Here is a 16,388-nt window from a genome sequence, read left to right as displayed (position 1 = left end):
CCCCCATTTTTTTTTTCTGTTGGGTTTCACAGACCCTGAGAGTGGCTTTCAAAGATCTTCAAAACTCCTCGTGCTTTTTCTTCACCTTCCTTTGAGCTTGGAATAGGCTTTTTTCCCCTTCTGCTCAAGTCCCCCACACCCATTGAGAGCCAGGTCAAAAGTTCCACCCTCACTGGGAATATGCTTATCTACCCCAGCCTGAAATTTTCTTCTGCACTTTTGATGTTTGAGTTCACATTTTGCCTAGACCTCTCTTTGGTCAATTAATCATCACTGTTCCTTTTTTTTTTTTTTTTTTTTTAACCTGTGGTACAGGATCATTTTGTTTTTATGTGTTGATGTGTTTTGTCTCTTTAGTTGTTTTGTAGGCTTTTTGCAGCCATGGACTAGTTTATGCTTTTTTGTTCCTTTCACTGTGTCTTGTGTATTGTGGGCATTCAATAAACAGTTATGTGTGATGGTTCTCTTAAATCACACAGGCTGAGCTGGACTTACTGGTTTATCTATTAGTAATTGGTCAGGTCTGATATGTGTGAAGTCACTGATGGCCAGACACTTCCTTGAATATTAATAGTTATGGCCCAACCAGCGTGGCTCAGTGATTGAGTGTTGTTAACCTATAAACCAGGAGGTCACAGTTCAATTCCTGGTCAGGGCGCATGCCCAGGTTGTGGTCTCAATCCCCTGTGTGGGGCGTACAGGAGGCAGCCGTGCAATGCTTCTCCCTCATCATTGATGTTTCTATCTCTCCCTCTTCCTTCCCCTCTGAAATCAGTAAAAATATTAAAAAATAGTTACGCTTTGTGTCTAAAAGTGTTTTTATACATGCTGAGTTTTGTATGCAAAATGAAGATACTGTGCCAAGACCAGGAGAGCACAAGCCACTTGTTTTCATGTAGTGGCGATGGCTTGCTTTCCTAAAGCTCCGCCACCATCTGCTCTGAGCTCTCCGAGTGACCACATGCAAGAACTTGTCAGGCTGTCATTGTTGCCTGTTGTTCATGGGCTTCCAGGGAGAGGCAGTATGGAGATGCACTGGCTCTTCACAGAGAAGTGAGGGTAGTACAGCTTTAGTTTTTGCCACCTCTGATTGAGCTGCTCTGGCTGGTGAGATGCTTAGCAAGCCTTCATGGTTGGCTGAAAAAGATGATCCTACCAGATCATTTGACATCCTTAAGTGATTCTTCTTCTTTCAAACAAGCATAGTGAAAATAATGGCACACATGAATAAAACTATTTTCAAATAATAACCTTCTGGTCCTGCAAAGCAATAGACCCCAATCAAATTAAATCTGATTATATGTTGTCAACTCATCTGAGATAGTAGATATCTATTTTTTCCTATGTGTACAAGGAGGACCAATTATAATAAGTTCAATAATAAACTTCTTCCATCTCCTCCTCTTCCTCTTTTTCTACCTCCTCCTTCTCCTCCTTCTCCTCCTTCACCTCCTCCTCCTCCTCCTCTTTCTTTTTAATTTCAGGCCCTGGCATGAAGAGCTTACTAAATGTTGCTGGTATAATTTGAATAAAGGACTGTATACACAATGATCATTTAAGTTCATTAGAATTCTATGACATTGAAAATAAATATTAAGATAAATAAATGAGCAAGATCATAACTAATATTTCAGCATAAATTATTTTCCTTGAGTCTTTTATGTCTTTCTTGAGTTTTTCTATGAAAACTATATAAAATGTAGAATATTTTATCTATTATCTGAAAAAATTCCCTGTGTTCTTGCTTTTTCTGAAGGAAACATTCAATTGCTCTGAATATGGAAATGGATCTTGCCCAGAAGACAAAAGGCCACTGGGTGTCCGAGTCGCCATGTATTCGCTGATGGTGGGAGCCATAGTCATCACGGTGTTTGGCAATCTTACCATGATAATTTCCATTTCCTACTTCAAGCAGCTTCACACTCCAACCAACTTCCTCATCCTCTCCATGGCGGTCACTGATTTCCTCCTGGGGTTCACCATCATGCCTTACAGTATGATCAGATCGGTGGAGAATTGCTGGTACTTTGGGCTTACATTTTGCAAGATTCATTATAGTTTTGACCTGATGCTGAGCATAACGTCCATTTTCCATCTTTGCTCGGTGGCCATTGATCGATTTTATGCCATCTGTTACCCTTTACGGTATTCCACCAAAATGACGATTCCAGTCATTAAACGGTTGCTACTTCTCTGCTGGTCAGTCCCAGGAGCATTTGCATTCGGGGTGGTCTTCTCAGAAGCCTATGCTGATGGAATAGAGGGCTATGATATCTTGGTGGCTTGTTCCAGTTCCTGCCCAGTGATGTTCAATAAGTTATGGGGAACCACAATGTTTGTGGCAGGTTTCTTCACGCCTGGGTCTGTGATGGTGGGGATTTATGGCAAAATCTTTGCAGTATCCAGAAAACATGCTCATGCAATCAATAACTTACCAGAAAATCAAAATAATCAAATGAGGAAAGATAAAAAAGCAGCCAAAACTTTGGGCATAGTGATGGGTGTTTTCTTATTATGTTGGTTTCCCTGTTTCTTCACAATTTTATTGGATCCCTTTTTGAACTTCTCTACTCCTGTAGTTTTGTTTGATGCCTTGACATGGTTTGGCTATTTTAATTCTACATGTAATCCCTTAATATATGGTTTCTTCTATCCCTGGTTTCGCAGAGCACTTAAGTACATTTTGCTGGGTAAAGTTTTCAGCTCACATTTCTATAACACTAACTTATTTACTCAAAAAGAAACTGAATAGACTTGTTCTGTATGAGTGATTCAAAGAAAAAGAAATGGAACTAAGAAGAACGAAGTCGCTTAAAGTGTGTGTATGTGTACGTGTACGTGTACGTGTACGTGTATGTGTACGTGTATGTGTATGTGTATGTGTATGTGTATGTGTATGTGTATGTGTATGTGTATATGTGTGTGATTTTGGCTATCATGGAAAGCTCTTAGCTCCTAAGGCTTGCAGAGAAAAAAAGAGGAATCTTCTCTTTTAACTAAAAATCCCTCCTTTTCAGAATGATTCGTATGCCCACCACTTCCAGGTAGAGAAAAAAAAGTGTCAGAAAGGCGAGAAGAAGCTGCGGAAAAGCCAGGGAGGGGATGAAGAGGAAGGGATAAAAAAACAAGCTAAGCTTGAGGATTGCTGCCCTCTTTCAGCACCACACACACTTCGTGTGGTATTTCCACTTACCTTTCCTTCTTCAGTGTCTGAGCAGATATATTGTGACACATCAACAACTAAAAATTATAGGTAAATGAATACCAAATTAACCATTTCAAAAACGCATACTCTGTCAGAAATCAGTCATTGGTTAGCTGAGAGTTAAACTGACTAGATTTTACTGTTGTGAGATTAAATGTTCTTTTTAAATGAAAGAAGAAACAGAAACTGTGTAACTGAGGCCAGAGATTTAACCAACGTTTTCATTTATGTATCATTTTAATTATAGCAATTTCTATTTTGTTAGCAGGAGACTTCTATTCAGGGCCTTCTTTTCTTCCTCAGGCTTACCCACATTTTGCATTGCTAATTGGTATACTGATTTTAAATAAATATTATATACATATACATATATATATAGTTGTTCCAAATACATTATGAAGTTCCTGAATGCAAGACTTTTTTTGTTGTAATTTATGATTATCATTTTCTTTAAAATGATTGTGTCATATTGGATTAGCAGTTACATTTTCTGTTTCATGAAATAATTAAAATAACTAATATAAAAGTAAGTATAAAAGTTGTCTTTTATTCCCTTTTGCTTATTATTTATCTATCTTTCTATCTATCATCTATCTATCTATCTATCTATCTATCTATCTATCTATCTATCTATCTTCTAGCTATCTGTTTGTGTGTGGGGGGATAACATGTGTGTATGTATTTGAATAATAGAATAGTGAGAGAAGAAAACAAAGAAGAACATTAATATTTGTAGGATGGGGAGGCCTCAAGTTATATTGTATTTATTATTCAGTGTCTTTTTAACTGTAAGTTGAAACTCATTAATAACTTGTGAAATTGATTTAGTGGTCAGCAGCAAGTGGTGTGCTGTTAGATGACTTTCTTGGTATATATTAAAAATAATCTTTATTTAGCTAATTTCAAGCTATGAATGTAATGTCAGATACCTCTCAAAATTTTTGAAAAGTTAACCTATTCTTTTTTTTTTTTTTTTTTTTTTTTAGTTAACCTATTCTTACAAGTGAATATGAGTGGTTCCAGCATATTACTGGCTGCAGATAACATTTTTAATTAAAAGCAAACTAGAATAGAAGAAAATAGATAATCTCAAATATATCACTTGCACTGAGAGTAAATATTGCCTTATACATTTTTAATATTATTTATATACTAGAGGCCCGATGCATGAAATCTGTGCAAGAGTAGGCATTCCTTCCCCCTGCTGCTGGCACCAGCTTCCCTTCGGCACCCGGGACCCGGGCTTCCCTCCCCCAGCAGGCACCCAGGACCCAGGCTTCCTTTACAGCCCTGGCTTCATCTGGAAGGTCATCTAGAAGGACATCTGATCTAATTAGCATATTACACTTTTATTATTATAGATGTACTAGAGGCCTGGTGCACAAATCTGTGCACCAGTGGGGTCCCTCGCCTGGCCTGCAGGTTCGGGCTGAAACCAGCTCTCTGACATCCCCTGAGGGGACCTGGATTGTGAGAGGGTGCAGGCCAGGCCAAGGGACCCCACCAATGCACGATCAGGGCTGGAGAGGGACGAGGGAGGTTGGCCAGCCAGGGAGGGACCACGGGAGGGCTCCAGGGCATGTGTGGCCCATCTTGCTCAGTCCCCATTGGCCAGACCCCAGCAGCAAGCTAATCTACTGGTAGGAGCATCTGCCCCCGGTGGTCAGTGCACATCATAGTGAGCAGTTGAGCAGCCTTAGCATATGATTAGCATATTACGCTTTGATTGGTTGAACGGATGAATGAATAACCAGACACTTAGCATATTAGGATTTTATTATATAGGAATATGTTTTGTGTATGTGGTTTTGCATATGTAAGTAAACTGTTTCACCAAAATACTTTTTGTTTAATTTCTTCATTTACAACATTTCAATGAACAAATTAATTTTTTATCTTTGTGGAAAACTTTACACAATTGCCCACAAATTTGCTTTAGCCTTAGTCCATTGCACAGATCACAATTAAACAGTGATCATTCAGCTGTCAGTTTAAGTGCTAGTCTTGCCGAGCTGCCCCTAATGGGCCTGCACATGTTGTCTACTGCCTTCCATCAGTCCCTTCCCTATAGCTTGTAGGGTAGCCGTGGAATAGTAGAGCTTTTTGGAAATGGTGAAAGAGACTACAAGTACAAAATAAATGGAAAAAGGAGAATTTTAAAGAACAGAGAAATTAAAGCCAGATACTTTTATGAGACTTAATATGGTTTATTTGATACTATTGAGTATTTTTTTTTTAGTAATTTTTCTTAATGAAATGGTTGTGTTTTGGAATTTAAACATATAGTTAAAGACTTTTTGTTTTTATTTTAAGAGGCCAATTACTAAGAAATGAGTAAAATCACTTGGCTGGAGTGATTCAATAGTTGAGCATTGACCAATGAACTAGGAGGTCATGGTTTGATTCCTGGTCAGGGCACATGCCTGGATTGCAGGCTCAGTGTCTGATAGGGGGCTATGCAGGAGGTAGTTGATCAATGATTCTCTATCATCATTGATGTTTCTATCTCTCCCTCTCCCTTCCTCTCTGAAGTCAATAAAAGTATATTTTTAAAAAAGAAATGAGTAAAATAGATTTTAGCCTTACTGTAAAGTAGAATTATTTTGAATTAATGTTTATTAAATTTATCTCTCAATTCATTACTATATGACTTTAGAAAATAAAGGTAAGGTTGCCTGCTGACATTTATTGGAAAGGAGTTTATGGCTGTCCTTTTTACAGAACGATGATGTTTGTGATGGTGGTTATTGTTTCTGCTGGTGCTTACAGATAAAATAAAAAATTGGCAGTCCTATGTGGACCATAACGTTTCTTATGATTTTTCTCTTCTTGTATTAGAATTCTATTTGTACTCTAAAGCATCATTCAAACAGCCCCTCAGTAAAGTTCTGCTCATTTTCTCTGTACCTTTTCCTGGCACGTTTTAGTTTCATAGTGTAGTGGTCCTGCCTTGTCTGCTAGTGAAAGAGTGATCCTGCCTCCTATGAGCTCTCTGCCTTCCAACACTCACCCTGCTTTTGTCTCCCAGAGTCAGTCATGTCTCCCCTCCACACCCAGAATTGTACAGGAAGATAGCGACGATGCAAATGAACCTGGGGAGATCAGCGAGTTGTCCTGCATTATACAGCTAACTCTGGAAGCAGGACTGGAACCCAGCTCTCTCGTCTCAATCAGTGTCGTTTACTGAACTAGTATTTTTAAGATTTGTGACCCTTGGGCTTTTTGTTTCCACTTTTTTCTTTTTTTTAACTAAGGATTTTAGTCAAACTGGTACAAATCACTGAGGCAAAAATAAATACTCCCCTCCCCCCATCACAAAATATTCACATTATATTTGGGAATCAAAGTATAAACAGAAATCTCTTATTTCTCATTTGGCTGTCAGCCAACATTTAATTCAGCTGATACGTCCCTATGTATTTTTAATATGCAAAAATTTCAGCACCTTATCATCCTAGAGCGAAACCCAAGAGACTATGAAATCACTATAAATTGTTGTCCTTCATTTGGAAAAAAAGAAACTGAAAACTATCTGGGACATTAAAAATACAAAGAGCATTTCAATATCCCCCAGGAAAGAGAGTTAAAAGAGCAATTCCGCTGGGGCTCTGCAGTTAGTTCCTCCCTGGAGCTCCTGGGTCTGAGTTCCTGACTCCAGGTCTCTTGAGAGCGCGGGCAAACTTACATGAACCAGGCGTCTCACTGCTCAACACTGCACTTCTTGGAATTTCCTGAACGCGTGCCTGCAAAGCCACCAGAACAGCTGCAACGATTCACAGCGAGCTTTTCAGGAGAGGGAAGGTACTGGGTCAATAAAAAGAATTGAAAATGGACTATTCTTTTAAAAAATTATTAATGTATTCTCTTCTTAAAAGTAATTGAACAATGATAATTAAATTTTAAAGAGAATCAGAAATTGTTACAAGTAGGATGCAATAGAAAAGGGAGGTGGTTTGTTTTTTTCCTAATCAGAAAATAATTATTATTATCATATTTAGGTGAAAGGTCTTACATTTTCCATCAAAATTCCTTTGGCAATTTGTAAATTTCTATATAGTGACAATATAAAATGTTTTTTGCAATGTACAAGAATTATGAACAAGTAAATGTAAGGTACTTATGAATTTAATAATGTGTAAATGCACTTTTCTCTTTGATATTATATCTTAATTTAAAAATCTCATTATGTACTACTTCATTCACTGTCAGATACTACATATTTTAGTTTGGTATTTTTTCTCTTGTAAGCAGCATTGACGTTAAATATTCTGCTTCTCTTTGCTCCTCAGGTTAATCACTCATTTCAGATGGAAAGAGTCCCCAAACTGAAAATTAAATTTCTCTACTGTCATGAACTGTTCTTGACTTTAATGGGCATACAAATAATGTAGACATCTTGCTAAAAAGAACATTTTGCGATGGGCCTGAGATTTTACATTTCCAAAAATGTCCCCAGAAGATGATGATATGGCTGGTCTATGGACCACATGTTCATTAGCAAGGACTAGATGGGGAAAACTACAAGCAGATGATGCCACAGATGTTCTCATTGCCCACGTAGATCAGAAGTGAATTGTTGCCCAGTGTTAGAGATGGGAAGGGGTGCTAGGGGTTCACTGGAACAGAAGCCAAAAGACCTGGATGATAATGTTGGTTTCAGCATTTAGTAGCAATAGCTACCTCGCGATCTTACTTATTTCATATACATGGAACAGTTGGGAGGACACAGTGAAATGTACCTCTCGAGTAATTTAGAAACTGTAAGACACCCAGAATTTTTATTGTTGACTAGGTGTCATTTAAAATGCTGTATGTTTGAAAGAAAACTTATTAGCTACTTTCTAAGTAGCATTTACTCTTTTCCTAATATTTTTATCTTTCCCAACCAGGTGTCTCTAATACCATGACACTAGATACCTATTAACCAGGTTACATGGTGTGTTGGAATTAATTTCTTTCCATTTGCTTCAACTGTTCTATGTTAAATGTTTCAAAGGTTAGATGGTTAGTGATATGTTATCTCAGTAACAGTAAATTTCTTGAGAAATTTCTGGTTAAGATAAGGCAGTTTTAAAAAATGCTGTGTCAGACGAAAGAAACAAAGGCATTTTAAATCAATGCCAGCTTTAAGATGAGGAAATGAAAGATCTCTAAGAGCTTTGGCCACCCCAATAGTCTATAATATTATGAGATTAACTCCAACTGGGAGAGTCAAAAAAATTTTCTGGAAAAAAATGATACGTGAACTGAGCCTTGAAGTGGTGATAGATGAAAGGATTGGCAATAAGGTGGAGGAAAGGGAGTTACCGAAGCCAGAGGGGACATTTGTAGGGCAATGTAGAGGCCACTGTGGCCACAGGCGGCTGGAGTGTTATAGACCGAAGGGAAGAAAGGCTACAAGAAGGGTTTCCATGCAAACAAATGCTGACAGACACGTTTATCATATACAAGACGGTGTTCTGCTGTCCTTTTCACTGTATCCACTAAAAAAAAGTACAGGGTGGGGCCAAGCAGGTTTACAGTTGTATGTACATGAAATGTAGTTTATTTTTGTGTTATTAATTATTGTATCATTTTCCATATGAACAACTGTAGGCCTACTTTTGCCCTACCCTGCATATGTAGTCTTAAAAAAGATTTAGTTAGATCATTTTTGTTTTGTTTTGTTTCTTACTTCTAACATTCTCTGATACTTAGTTTTAGTAAAGATCTTCTCTTCTGCTAGTTTTCCAGCGATGCTAGTGTACAGCTAATCACACCAATGATGCTTTGCTTCGCTTTTACCTCTCCCTCTCTCAGGCCCTGCGCTCTGAAACGGAGGTTGCTCAGCCTGGTCTGTGAGTGGAGTCACTGTCCCTTTCTCCCAGCTGCTTTTACGAAGGCAACAGTTTCAAGAAGGCATCTCTGCTCGATGCCACCTGCCATGTGGCTTGTGGAGCTTACCTGTGAACTGTAAGTATGTGGAATACATGTCAATTACATGCCAGATACTATGTTTACATTTTGATGTCACGATGTGTAAATTAACATAGATAGTTACAAAGTAGATTTATAGAAGAAATCATTTTCTTCTGTTTATTTCAGTTTTTAGTGCTACACTTGAATATAGTCAACTTATTGTCATCTCTCAAGTGGCTTTGAAGTAGTCTTTGCAATTGCAGTCTTTAAATATTCATTATCATCTATATTAGATATTAGAGAAGAATCAGAAAAGATACAATATAAGGAGTTTTCATAAATTTCAAACCTTTGCTTATCTTTTTTATTATACTACATATACCACTTACAGATTTGTAATAAGATACTAGTCTACATTTTGAAATTACTTATGAAATTGTGCTGCCACCCTGTTGTTTTTATTTAGCACGTTTAATAAAAAATCAATACAAATTTTCTCTTTGGATGGAATTTGCTTTTAGGCTAAGAATGATTTTGGAGCTTTAAAAATATAATTTATATTTAAGAATTTACTATAGCCTAAGGTCAATTTTTAAATAGATTATATAAAATGTTGACATTACCTTGTGACCGGTGGTAAGAGAAATGATGCAATAGTCACTGTTAATGGTAGTTCTGGGTCTTTAAAGGAGTGCTGGTTTCCTAAGAAACTCTTCCTCCTACACAGCACTTCCTGAGCAGGCCTTCAGAAGTGGTCAGAGGGGCTAGTTTGAAATTTTATGTGGTTCTCTTAAGTAATTATCTAATCAGCTAAATTTCTTTAGATTTTAGCCTTAAATTCCAGGAGTACGGGGCAATCAGAATTTAAGGAGAAAAAGAAAGCACATTACTTATGGAAATTATCTACTTTTGTGCTTAAATAGAAAATTTTAAAAGTTTGTTTCTTATTACATTTAATGTGAATCCGTATACTACACTAATTGCTCATATTTTCCTTTGCTGATCCTTCTTATCTGATGGTTTTTCAAGAAATAAAAATAAGAAAAGTTATAATTTGGATTAATTTACATATCTGTCCATACATACGTATAGAGGTAGCAAAGGCAACTTTACAGTAGAGCTCCGTTCTAGAAGAGGGGAATATGTTTTATAGAAATGGTGACACTTGTGTTAGTTGGTAACTTAAAGATAACATGTGAATGTATTTGCCTCCTTCTGTTAGAACCATGGATTGTAAGTTACTATTATCTACTACATCGTATATGCCATTCATATTTCAAAGGTATAAAAATTAGATTCTGAACCTAGAGTTTGCTGTTGGGCCAGCTCTTCCTCCTACGGAACTAAATGTGTTGAGCTCTTGGAAATGCCTCTTCAGTAAGCTTTAGCTCCCGAATATAATCTTGCATTGAAAGTCTGACTCATAATTTTTTATGAGTAGAGATATGCCAACCTTTGTATTAGTCAGTGCTTGAAGTTGAAATGTGAGGGGGGAAAGGAAAAGACCCTCATGAGTAATTATTAATACTTGAACATTTTTGACATACAAAAATGGCAATTCAATATACTAGATAACATGAAAGTCTCAACAAAGGGCAAAATCGAAGGAAATGCCAGAATTCTTACAAGAAAAAGCAGGGAGGAAGATCGAAATAGTGCAAATAGCCATAAATATCTTCATAGACAACTTCCAAACTTATAAGCAAGTTATCAAGCCAAAGTTTATTTGAAAATCAGTCATTTAGAAATCAAAATATAGTTTTAAAATCTGGTTAATGTGGGTTTCATTGAGTGCTTACCAGAGAGATGCCTTTCATATGTTCTTTCTGATCTCTGAATCAAGAAGTAGGCTATATTATCTTTAATTTATAAAGCAAAGAGCTGAGGCTTAGAGACATTTTTCCAAACTAATATGGTTGCCAAGTGGTGGAACCAATTATGAAACACAGGTCTGCCTGATTTCAAAGCCGTACTGTGGAATGTATATTAGCCACTGGGCTGGAAACAACATCACATGACAAATCTTTATAAACATTCTACTTGAGGTTTTCCCAGTTCTGAAAATATATGAAGCTTCCTTTCTATAAACATAAGTGTGCATGGTGGAAGATTTGATCTCAGGTTGAAACACCTCATAGAATCCTCCCGATCCCGAAAAATAGATTGAGCAGTTACTCGTATGCAACAGCCATGTAAGGTTGTTTCAATGTCATGGCTGTGATCATTAAGATCATATGGGCAATTAAGGTGTGGCAGTTTCCTGGGTTATAATATACTTTAACTGCATATAAGTTCATGGACCTAAATACTGTATAAATTTAATTGTAAGTCTGTGATCTCCACCATAGTATTTTCTTTCATTTTTGAGAGTATCTTAGTTTCAGCTAGAAGAAAACACCCAACTCCCATATGTGGTAAGTAAGGTGGTAAGCATTGAATCAGGGACTGAAAAAAAATCCTATAAATTCATCTTAACACGTCCTTAAAACACCAAGGGGGCTCCCGAGCCACCCCTGCTACCACCTCCCAAGTGCGGCTTTTTTTCTTTTCTTTTACCTTTGTAGCTCTTTCTGATATCGACATCTTCAGTTCTCTTCTCACTAGGCTAAGGGATCAGCAAAACATGTATAGAGCAAATCTCTCCACTCTGCTCATCTAACTGCTGCTCTAGGTTATTTCATAGCAGCATCAGGAGCAATTTGATACCAAAAGATACTTTCACGAACAGTGCTCATTGAACTAGTCCATTCATTTATAGCAAAATTTTAAGCATATTGAACCAATTGTTTTTATCGCAAAAATGCAGATTTTTTTTTAATCCTCATCTGAAGATATTTTTCCATTGATTTTTAGAGAGAGTTGAAGAGAGAGGAAAAGACAGAGAGAAATATTGGTGTGAGAGAAACACATTGACTGGTTACCTCCTGAACGCGCCTTGACCAGGGCCTGGGCGGGGGAGAAGCCTGCAACTGAGTTACGTGTCCTTGACCTGAATCGAACCCGGGACCCTTTGGTCCACAGGCTGACACTCTATCCACTGAGCCAAACTGGCTAGGGCAACAACAATACAGTTTTTAATAAATGGCCCTGGCTGCCAGCTGCCTGCCAGGACCTCCCTTCCCTGGCTGCCGGCTGCCATCTGGGGCCTTCCTTTGTTCAGTGCCACCCCCTGGTGATCAGTGCATGTCATAGAGATGTGATTAGTCTCCTGGTCAAACTCCCAAGGGGACAATTTGCATATTAGGCTTTTATATATATACTAGAGGCCCGGTGCACAAATTCGGGGGCGGAGGGGTGTATGTGTCCCTCAGCCCAGCCTGCACCCTCTCCAATCTGGGACCCCTTGAGGGATGTCTGACTGCCCTTTTGGGCAGTCAGACATCTCTCTCACAATCCAGGACTGCTGGCTCCCAACCGTTTGCCTGCCTGCCTGCCTGATTGCCCCCAACTGCTTCTGCCTGCCAGCCTGATCACCCCTTAACTACTCCCCTGCCAGCCTGATTGACACCTAACTGCTCCCCTGATGGCCCGATTGCCCCTAATTGCCCTCCCCTGCCGGCCTAGTTGCCCCTGACTACCCTCCCTTGCAGGCCTAGTCACTCCCAACTGCCCTTCCCTGCAGGCCTGGTTGCCCCTAACTGCCCTACCCTGCCAGCCCAGTCACCCCTAACTGCCTTCCCCTGCCAGCCTGGTTGCCCCCAACTGCCCTCATCTGCAGGCCTGGTCAGCCCTAACTGCCCTCCCCTGTAGGCCTAGGTCCCTCCCAATTGCCCTCCCCTGCTGGCCATCTTGTGGTGGCCATCTTGTGTCCACATGGGGGTGGCCATCTTTGACCACATGGGGGCAGCCATCTTGTATGTTGGAGTGATGGTCAATTTGCATATTACTCTCTTATTAGATAGGACTAGAGGCCCGATGCATGAAATTTGTGCAAGGGGCTCAGCTGTCACAGCCCCTCACAGCCATGGCTTCGTCTGGAAGATCGTCCATTCTGCTGTTTGGTCTAATTAGCATATTAGCTCTTTATTATATAGGATATATAGATAGGCACTATGTTGTACAGCAGCTCTCTAGAACTTACCCATCTAATATAAATGAAACTTTATAACCATTGAACAAAACTGCCTATTTCCCCCACACCCCAACCTCTGGTAACCACAATTCTCCGCTTCTGTGAGTTTGGTTATATTAGATACCTCATATAAGTGAAATAAACTCTTGAAAAACTTCCAATACATTACCAGGAGTCAAGCAGTCAATAGATAAGCCCATGTTGCATAAATATATGGAAAGAGATTAAACAGAATAAAACAGGGAAGATAAGCAGAGTTGAGATTTTTCATTTTCTAATGCAGCAAATAACTCAGAAAGCAAACACAATTGCTATAATTTGAAATACTTAAAGTATAATTGAAATGACTGAATAACAAGTGACTTTGAATTTTATTGTACTATTAGGAGTTGAAATTTACTGGACTTATTTTAAGAAGAGAAGAAACACAGATTCACCTTCCTAGAAAACAATTTGAAAAGATAAAGCACCATGGATCTAACTTATATTCCTGAAGACTTATCCAGTTGTCCAAAACTTGGAAATAAATCCTGTCCTCCCACCAACCGCCCTTTTCAAGTCCGGGTGATAATGTACTCGATTATGACTGGAGCCATGGTTATCACCATCTTTGGAAACTTGGTTATCATGATTTCCATATCGCATTTCAAACAGCTTCACTCTCCCACGAATTTTCTGATCCTCTCCATGGCAACCACGGACTTCCTGCTGGGTTTCGTCATTATGCCATACAGCATGGTGCGGTCAGTGGAGAGCTGCTGGTACTTTGGGGAGGGCTTTTGTAAATTCCATGCAAGCTTTGACATGATGCTAAGCCTGACCTCCATTTTCCACCTCTGTTCCATTGCCATCGATCGCTTTTATGCTGTGTGTTACCCTCTACACTACACAACCACCATGACCACCTCCATGATAAAGCGACTGCTGGCATTTTGCTGGTCGGCCCCCGCTCTTTTTTCTTTCGGTTTAGTTCTATCTGAGGCCAACGTATCGGGGATGCAGAGCTACGAGATTCTTGTTGCTTGCTTCAATTTCTGTGCACTGACTTTTAACAAATTTTGGGGGACAATATTGTTCACTACATGTTTCTTTACTCCTGGCTCCATCATGGTTGGTATTTATGGCAAAATTTTTATCGTTTCCAAGCGACATGCCCGAGTTATCAGTAACATGCCTGAAACCACAAAGGAGGAAGTGAAAAAGAATCTATCTAAGAAAAAGGACAGGAAAGCAGCTAAGACCCTGGGTATAGTAATGGGGGTGTTTCTAGCTTGCTGGTTGCCTTGTTTTCTTGCTGTTTTGATCGACCCCTATTTAGACTATTCTACTCCCATAATAATACTTGATCTTTTAGTGTGGCTTGGGTACTTCAATTCCACTTGCAACCCACTCATTCACGGTTTCTTTTATCCATGGTTTCGGAGAGCTCTCAAGTACATAGTGTCAGGGAAAATATTTAGCGCCCATTCAGAAACCGCAAATCTTTTTCCTGAAGCACATTGATTTAAAAGCCATTAGAAAAGTGAACAGAATAATGAAAATGAGACTGTTATTATTTTTACCTGAGGTACATACCTTACATCCCCAGATCACTGCAAATATTATCCTATCAAATTTCAGTGATCTAGATACGTGTTCTGTAACCTGCAAAAGAGCTACATTCAGTATCTCTGGTCAGCCAATCAATCAATCAATCAATCATTTATTAATTGTTAACACTCACTTCTAACTGGTAAGTAAAATGTACAGAAGAAATATAAAACATAGTTGAGAACAGATTGGCCTTGAGTATATACATGAAACAATTAAAGACCAATATAAGAATTTTTAAAAAGTGCTAATGGTTTTGGGTCCTCTCTGTTTCCACTCTAGGAATTCAGAAAAGGGAAGATCATTATGACTTGTGAATCCATAGAAGTGAAACGTAAGACTGGTATTTACTATCAACTAGAAGTCTACTTATCGTTTGGCTTGGGAGAATTATTCACAATCATTATATAAATTATTTAGCTATATCCTGGCACCCTGAAGCTCACTAGAAGGAGCTACTCAGAGGAGAAAGTTGATTACAAATCCTTATATACAAGTTGAGCTTTTATACTTCTGAGTTTTTACTTTGTGGCTTATATTTGAAATGACTTCTGTTTCCTCTGTCTCTAGCTTCTTAACCTGCATGGTATGTTTACACTATGGGCCAACCATCACAAGCCTCTCCTTGGACTTGTTTTAACCACTTTCTCTGAAAGTTGCCTAAAGTTCTACCAAATAAATTCCATCCACACCGCAATGCCTCTGATTTAAGTCAGATCACTAACCCTAGGTAAAAGTACTTCCAGTAATTTTTCTCTGAAACATTAAGAGACAAACAGAACCTTTCTTTATATGATAGATCAGGACATACACGAGTACATGTAACAATCATGTCCACATCTCCTCATACCTGGAATTAAGATATGGGAGGGAGAAAAGGAGGAGGAGAGCAAAGTGTTCCTGAATCTAAGTTCAGCTTTAGGCCCATAGAGAATGAGGGGTGATGTAGGGAGGCACAGTGGTACCAGATGAGTGGTTTGAAATGCCTTTGGTGTAAAGAATGAATAAGAGAAGAACAAGAATGAATTTGAGAACAAGTAGGGAGCTATTTATTGCAAGTCCAGATGAGAGATGAGGGTAGCTTAGACTGGGGAGATGCTGATGAAGTGGAGGGAAGCTGCCAAAGTCATCAAATACCACCAGACAAAAACAGTGGGACTTAGTAATATGTAGCCTTTAGAGGGTGATAAAAAAAGGGATTCCAAGCATGATTTATAGATTCTGACTTGTGCAATTGGAGGTATGGAAGATAGGAAATCCTGGAGGAAACCAGTTTGGGGAAGAAGGGAAGATCATGAGTTCTGTCTGGGCATGTTGGGAACTTGAGACATCCTAGTAATAATAAAAAATAAATAAATAATTGGATTTAAGGGTCAGTGCTCAGAGAAGTCTGGGGTAGAAATGGACCTGCAGGTATTGGTGTGTAGATGACATCTGAAAGAGAGGACATGGTTGAACCCACTTAGGGAGAGAATGTAGGAAAGGAAATGAGGGCCTAAGACTAGCCTTGAGGAGTTTCCACATTTAGTGGCCAGGGGGTGAAGATAAAGAAAGAACAAGTGCTGCTTTAGGTCAAACTTTGAATAGAAAAACTTAATCTGGCTTTTTCCTATCTCTCTTCTA

At 38.8% G+C, this 16,388-nt stretch overlaps 2 protein-coding genes across 2 annotated transcripts; both read left to right on the top strand.

Moving 5' to 3' along the window:
- Positions 1 to 1,831: 1,831 nt before the first annotated feature.
- Positions 1,832 to 2,752, top strand: LOC307104789 (trace amine-associated receptor 2; the record flags this gene model as incomplete). The annotated part of the gene is made up of 1 exon (XM_079779921.1): positions 1,832 to 2,752. The coding sequence occupies one exon, from the start codon at positions 1,832 to 1,834 to the stop codon at positions 2,750 to 2,752; it is 921 nt and encodes a 306-aa protein (XP_079636047.1).
- Positions 2,753 to 13,646: 10,894 nt separating this feature from the next.
- On the top strand, positions 13,647 to 14,678 carry LOC307104741 (trace amine-associated receptor 3; the record flags this gene model as incomplete). The annotated part of the gene is made up of 1 exon (XM_079779828.1): positions 13,647 to 14,678. One exon carries the CDS (start codon positions 13,647 to 13,649, stop codon positions 14,676 to 14,678), a length of 1,032 nt encoding a protein of 343 aa, XP_079635954.1.
- Between the last annotated feature and the right edge of the window lie 1,710 nt (positions 14,679 to 16,388).

The sequence above is a fragment of the Cnephaeus nilssonii genome (assembly GCF_951640355.1).
Source record: "Cnephaeus nilssonii genome assembly, chromosome: 9".
In the NCBI taxonomy this organism is placed as follows: Eukaryota; Metazoa; Chordata; class Mammalia; order Chiroptera; family Vespertilionidae; genus Cnephaeus; species Cnephaeus nilssonii.
This window is presented reverse-complemented; position numbering and strand designations above follow the sequence as displayed.